General features: G+C 42.9%; 1 protein-coding gene across 1 annotated transcript in view; it reads left to right on the top strand.

Moving 5' to 3' along the window:
* Positions 1 to 7500, top strand: part of LOC127000987 (dynein axonemal intermediate chain 2-like) — a 48914-nt gene that overhangs the window by 929 nt on the left and 40485 nt on the right. Inside the window, exon 2 of the mRNA XM_050865161.1 lies at positions 756 to 896. Within this exon, the coding sequence (XP_050721118.1) occupies positions 756 to 896 (141 nt within the window). The remainder of the gene's footprint in view (positions 1 to 755; positions 897 to 7500) is intronic.

Raw genomic sequence — 7500 nt, 5'->3', positions numbered from 1 at the left:
GAGAGAGAGAGAGAGAGAGAGAGAGAGAGAGAATAACTAACTTTCAGGTCGAGGAATAGGAGGAGGAGGAGGATTCTTTGACATACACACAACGTGAGTTTGGACGTTCTTGCACGACTTTGAGACCTTGTGAAGTTGTGACAGTCTCTCTCTCTCTCTCTCTCTCTCTCTCTCTCTCTCTCTCTCTCTCTCTCTCTCTCTCTTTCTCTTTTCCTCCCATTCACCATCTCGTTCTTTTCCTTCGCCTTTCTATTTATTCCTTCCCTTTCCCCTTCCTTTCCCTCCCCTTCCTCTTTCTATACACACCCTTCCCCCTTTTCCTTTCCTTACCCCATCCCCATCCCTTCCCTCACTCCTATCCCCATCCCAATCCTTTCTTTCCTCTTCTTTCCTCCCCTTCCCACTCCCTTTTCCTAACCTCTCCAGTTCTGGTCTCCTAATTACAGACAGGACATTGCTTTACTGGAAAGGATTCAACGACGCGCCACAAAGATGATTCCAACCTTAAGGGCTCAACCGTATGAGGAACGACTCAAGCGACTCAATCTCTTTACACTGGAGAAAAGACGCCTATGAGGGGATATGATTCAAGTCTTCAAGCATCTGAAAAAGTTCAATAACCCTTTCTTCCGTTCCACTTTCTCTTTCTCAACCCCTTTCTCTTCATCCGTCCTCTCCCCATCCTTCCCTCACTTTTCTCCTTCCCCTTTCCTTCCCATCACTTCCCTCCCTCCCTCATCCTTTCCATCTTCCAGGGCAGGCCGGCTCGCTTCCACACCCCGCCGGCCCGCCTACTGCTGTCTATCCGCCCTGACCCCGCCTTGCTGGAAGAGTATGTTCCGCTACCCACCCAAGACGCCGCCGTGCAGAGCGTCCCCAAGATGTCCCAGCACGAGGTGAGGCAGATGATGGTGTTGATGAAGATGATGGTGATTGTAGTGATGGTGATGATGATGATGGTGATGGTAGTGATGGTGATGATGATGATGGTGTAAGGCTGAAGATAGTGTAAGTTTGGAAGATTCATGTGTGTTAGAAAATGAGTATGAGGTAAGACTAATGAAGATGATGATGATGATGATGATAGTTATGATGATGATGATAGTGTACGATGGAAAGGGAGTCATGTGTGTGAGAATATGAGAGCGAGGTTAGAAGAAGATAATGAAGAAGTGGAAGAAGAAGAACAAGGGGAAGAAGAACAAGACGAATAGAAAAAAAAAATACAAGCGCGAGGTTAGAAGAAGAAGAAGAGGAGGAGGAAGAACAAGAAGAAAAAGAACAAAATAAAAACCAAATCCAAGAACAAGAAGAAAAAGTAGAAAAAGAAAAGACAAAGAAGACGAAGAGATGAAGGAGTAGAAGTAGTACAAGAAGAAAAATAAAGAAGAACAAAAACAAGAATAACAACACAGGCAAATAAAAATAAGAAAAAGAAGAAAAAACAGAACCACAATAAGAACAACAATAAAGACAAGAAAAAAAAAAGACAAAACAAAACAAAACAAAACAAAAAAACAATTCAGCCTCACCTTCGCCCACTTCCCTCTCTCATCTCTTCGCTTACACACACACACACACACACACACACGGGCTGAACGATGATTTAGGAAGTGAATCGTAAGTGGGAGAGTTTGGGCGAAGTTAAGATATAGTGAGAGAGAGAGAGAGAGAGAGAGAGAGAGAGAGAGAGAGAGAGAGAGAGAGAGATTGATAGAAATAGTACTTTAAACTCTCTCTCTCTCTCTCTCTCTCTCTCTCAATCTTGCATGTTTCTATGGACTGCAAAATTGACAGTTCGGAAACAACACGCAAGAGACTCGCGCACTCGTCAACTTCTGCTCCAAACTTCTTAATCAATTATTTTTCGTGTGTGTGTGTGTGTGTGTGTGTGTGTGTGTGTGTGTGTGTGTGTGTGTGTGTGTGTGTGTGTGTGTGTGTGTGTGTGTGTGTGTGTGTGCGCGCCAAGCAATCACAAGTATCGAAGAAATATATTAAGCGAGGAAAAGAAAAAAAAGGAAAGGAAAGAATTGGATCAAAATTGGAACTCACCTGTACCCTGAAGGTGACTATTATGTTCTCTCTCTCTCTCTCTCTCTCTCTCTCTCTCTCTCTCTCTCTCTCTCTCTCTCTCTCTCTCTCTCTCTCTCTCTCTCTCTCTACAGCATGTCCTACGGTGTGCCTCAAGGATCAGTACTTGGTCCAGTTTTATTTATTATATATGTAAACAACCTTTGGCCATAGACTTCACAATCTCTTGACGGGAAACGGGGCGCGGGGCCGATTCGCAGGGGGCCGATTTTCAAAAATTTAAAATTTAAATATTTTCAAAACCAAAGCAGCTAGCGACCTGAAACTAAAACAGGCACCTCCCTTAGGCATATATGAGTCTCCATGAGCAGCGGTATCAAAAAATTCAAAGTCGTTCCCTAATAAAATCCCGATTAATTGTTTTTTATATAAGTATAACAAAACTTAAAAAGGCTATAAAATCCTCAGATTTTACGCTAGATGCACAAACATCACCAAATGCAGAGATAATCACTTATATTTTCAGAATCAATAGCAATATTTAGCATATCTTATAAGTTTTTGCCCGAAATAGCTACTTATGTTTTTATTTAGTGCAATTTTTACGTAAGTTTTAACATCTAATAAATCACTTAATTTTCACATTAGAAACTTAATACTTGAGGAAAGCATGCAGAAACATCTTAATTTTACTCAACAAAAGCAAAATATTCATTTTCTATATACAATCACAACTTATTTTGATGTCACTATTGCAGCAGCACGTCTTGCCGGCTATCTGGCCCTCGTCCCTGAACAATCACTTTAGCCTTTGGTCAGTTTCCTGGACTTGTACACGTCCCTGTTCCTCGCCGTCTCCTTCCTGCCCTCCTCGATACTGCTCCTCTTCCTGCCGGTCGGCTGCTTCAAGGCCTTGTTCTTCCTCGCTTCTGAGGTCACGTCCTTGGAGAAATTAGCACCGAAACAGTTGAAGAGGGACCTGCTGATGTGCGGCAAGATGGTGTTGGCCAGGTTGCCCCCTCCTGGCACCTGTACCCCTGCAAGGTCGGGTCTGAGGCCGCCAGGAACTCCAGGAGGTGCCTGAACCCGTCCCTGTGGCGCATGGCAGAGGAAGGAACCTCAACCTGCGCTCTCCCTTGTCCCCACTGGAGGGGGTCCACACCGACATCGAAGGACGCCATGGGGCATTGGGAGAGAGATGGCCGCCGCTGACGCCTGGGCTGTCTCCAGCTCTCCCCTGTCGACCAGCTCGACCAGGGCGTCGAACATCACAGAGGGCGGGTCGCCCTCTCGAGCTCCACGGTAATCTTCATCTCCTCCTGCTGGGCAAGCTCCTGCTTGCAGCACTCGGCCACAGAGGAGTTGGCCTGGACCTTCCTGGCCAGGTAGCCGACCGCGGCGAGGAGCAACTCGTCCGTCGGCGGGTCCGGCTGGTCGTCGGCCAGCTCCCTGGCAAGCTGGGCCAAGATCACCTCGTCGTCCTCCTTCTCTGCCTTGGCCCGGTCCAGGTCGGCCTGCACGTCCCCGGGGAAGAACCCGACGAGCTTCAGCAAATGCAGGCGCTGGTCCAACCTGTTGCTCACCATGAAGTTCTGCACGCTCGTCCAGTTGGCGGCGCACATGGTGTGGCGCTTGCCGAAAGAGTGCTCAGTCGGGTCAGAGTTGGCCTTCCCCATGCACACATACTCGACCCCGGGGATCTTGCGGAGGATGATGTCCCTGCAGGAGGCGGGCAGGGCATTGCACGTGATGTGCAGAGCCACTGCACTGATGGCGTAGTACGGCTCCTCCACAGTTTACTCCACGGGGTCGCGGCGTCCTCATATCTTGTGTCTCCTCCGTCACTTCCACTCGATCCACTGCCTTCTGTGTCTTCTTGTATCGTCCTCTGGATCCTTGCAGTTGTGGGGAAGGGTACAGAGACGATGAATAACTGTAGGTCCTTTACTTGGAGAGTAAACAGAGGCAGGACAGCGATAATCCTTTACAGAGAAGTGTGACTGCGTGCCTAAGGCGAGTTAGGCGACGCGGGAACTGAGCTGAGTTGCCATGTAGGCACTAACTAAACGTACATTTCTTGTTTCCTAATACGTAAAACTGTGGACTTCACTATCCTACAGTTATCATTCATTTTACGTAAAGATTTCAACCTAAAGTTACGCAAATTTGCCATTTTTTACACAACGTTTTCAAAGTGCACGCATGGTGCTATTTTATATAAGTTACCTTGAATCCTCGACCAAATCACTCTAGAGACACTCCTGCCTGCTTGTATGCACTAAAACTTGAAGATTTCGTCCTGTTTCCACTTAAATTCGGAGTAAGAACGCAGAGTGTGTTTGAGTTGTCGCAGTGAAAGTCGCCATAACAATCGGCCCCTTACGCGAAGCCAGCGCGCCAAGACTGAAGAGATTTCCCGTCAACTAGTTGTGAAGTCTATGCTTTGGCGCTATTTCTTGAACTGCCAAATAATCCAGTATGCTGACGACACCCAGTTCATCCACAGTGTTTACATAGATGATCTTAACAACATAATACGTAAAGGAGAAGGAACTGTTAAACTTGCAAAACAATACTTTAATAAGATTGGTCTACTGTTAAATGCACAAAAGACGCAGTGCATGTTCACTGGAACAAGGCGGCTCCTCGCACAGACTCCTCCCGACACTCACATGCAGGTGGACGGGAACGTTACCACTCCCAGTTCATCTCTTAAGAACCTGGGCGTTTACTTTGACAGCCACTTATTGTTCGGTGCACATATCTCCGAGATGAGCAAAACAGTATACGCAACAATTATGTACGTTAATAGACTAAGGGAACACTTTAATAAAACAACAAGAATTTATGCCATTCAGTCATTAGTCATGAGTATAATTAATTATGGGATCAGTATCTGGGGAGCTAATAATGCTTCTCAAATACATCGCGTGCAAAAACTACAAAATTTTGCAGAAAAGGCAGCACTTGGAGGAGCTCCCAGGAGTGAACACGCTACTCCATTTATCAAAGAACTTGGCTGGCTCAAAATAAAACAGAAACATACTTTTGAAATCGGAGTAATTATCTACAAACTCATTAATAAAAAAAGTTCCTAATTGGGCGTTTCCACTGCCAACAGTGAGTGAGAGGCACAACCACAATGTCAGCACGAGGCAATCTGAACAGCTCTACGTCCCCACGTGCAGCACTAACTTGGGCACCAAGTCCCTCCAAGTTGCCGGACCCACACTATGGAACAGCTTTCCTAACAACGTAAAAAATACTTCCTGCCTCAACACTTTTAAAACACGTCTGAAGATACATCTTTTCAACAAACAATTTGAATTGTGAATATTACATGACATGTTCCATTTTTTTTTTTTTTTTTTTTTTTTACACTTTCACTCCGACTGCCTCGCCATATTTAAACATTTTATGTTATATTGTCTGACTACATCTTACTCATACTCTGATCTTAACACTTTAAAGTATACTTTAACCTTTTATGATGATAACGTTTTAGCTTTTTATGTTTAATACTTTTTACCTTATAACTCACGAATGTTGTCTAACTCAATTTTAATATAGGTGTTTTCTTTTGTGTATTAACTTCATTTTAATGTTCTCGTAAGCGTAAGTCTCATGTAAAAGAATAGCCATTGGAACAATGGAAATAAAGCCCTTATTCTTATTATTCTCTCTCTCTCTCTCTCTCTCTCTCTCTCTCTCTCTCTCTCTCTCTCTCTCTCTCTCTCTCAATATCAACTAGAGTAGAAATGCAACGTTTTGGAGTCTTCTGATTAATGTAAAATCACTTAGGTTTAAGGACAGACCACCAAGTCTGGACCATGGGGTCTGTGTGGTCTGATTTTCTATGTAAATCTATGTAAATCACACACACACACACACACACACACACACACACACACACACACACACACACACACACACACACACACACACACACACACACACACACACACACACACACACACACACACACACACACACACATACCGTCAGATTAATTAATATATATGACAAAATCGTTTCCACTCGCTGTTCAAAAAATTAATAATGGCGTATTGTCAACTTTTATTTCCGCCGCTTTAGTTGTAAATTATTTTCTACCACGCGGCGCTAAGCATTATTATTAAACACACACACACACACACACACACACACACACACACACACACACACACACACACACACACACACACACACCATTCCTCTCTTCCGTCAATCCACTGGTAACATTTTCAATCCACAGGTGACGTTTTCCGATTCACAAGTATATTTTTTTCATTCGTATTTAATTCTGTCTTGATCACCTGTAATTATCACCTTCGCCTGCATCTTCACCTTGACTTTAACGTTCGCTCACCAACCGGTAACGTTTCATTGATGCACTGATAAAGTTTTCTCATTAACCAGTAACGTTTTTCTCATTTATAGAACCGTTTGTCATCAGTCTGTTTGTTCTTATGAGCAGGCAACGTTTTTTCATTAATATCAGAGTTTTTCGTCTTAAACCGGTAACGTTTCTCTGTTTCTAAATCTTTTCTTTTCTTTCTTTCTTGTTTCTGCTCATGAACTGGTTACGTTTTTAATCAGTACCATTTTTTTTTTTTGCTGCTTCCTTTTTTATGAACAGGCAACGCTTTTCATCTTTGTCCATTCTTCTTTTTTTCTTCTTCTTTCTTTTCCTTATGAATACGTAAGGATTCTTCATCTGTCTATTCCTCTTTCTTTCTTCTTCTTTCTTTTCCCGATGAGTAAAGATCTTTCACCTATTTACTCTTCTTTCTTCTTTCTTTTCCTGATGAGTAAAGATCTTTCACCTATCTACTCTTCTTTCTTCTTTCTTTTCCTGATGAGTAAGGATCTTCCACCTATTTACTCTTCTTTCTTCTTTCTTTTCCTGATGAGTAAAGATCTTTCACCTATCTACTCTTCTTTCTTCTTCTTTCTTTTCCTGATGAGTAAAGATCTTTCACCTATTTACTCTTCTTTCTTCTTCTTTCTTTTCCTGATGAGTAAAGATCTTTCACCTATCTACTCTTCCTTCTTCTTCTTTCTTTTCCTGATGAGTAAAGATCTTTCACCTATCTACTCTTCCTTCTTCTTCTTTCTTTTCCTGATGAGTGAAGATCTTTCACCTATCTACTCTTCTTTCTTCTTCTTTCTTTTCCTGATGAGTAAAGATCTTTCACCTATCTACTCTTCTTTCTTCTTCTTTCTTTTCCTGATGAGTAAAGATCTTTCACCTATCTACTCTTCTTTCTTCTTCTTTCTTTTCCTGATGAGTAAAGATCTTTCACCTATCTACTCTTCTTTCTTCTTCTTTCTTTTCCTGATGAGTAAAGATCTTTCACCTATTTACTCTTCCTTCTTCTTCTTTCTTTTCCCGATGAGTAAAGATCTTTCACCTATTTACTCTTCTTTCTTCTTTCTTTTCCCGATGAGTAAAGATCTTTCACCTAT

This window comes from Eriocheir sinensis, chromosome 19, assembly GCF_024679095.1.
Source record: "Eriocheir sinensis breed Jianghai 21 chromosome 19, ASM2467909v1, whole genome shotgun sequence".
Lineage (NCBI taxonomy): Eukaryota > Metazoa > Arthropoda > Malacostraca > Decapoda > Varunidae > Eriocheir > Eriocheir sinensis.
The sequence above is the reverse complement of the archived record's forward strand: the minus strand, read 5'-3'. Positions and strand labels throughout refer to the sequence as shown.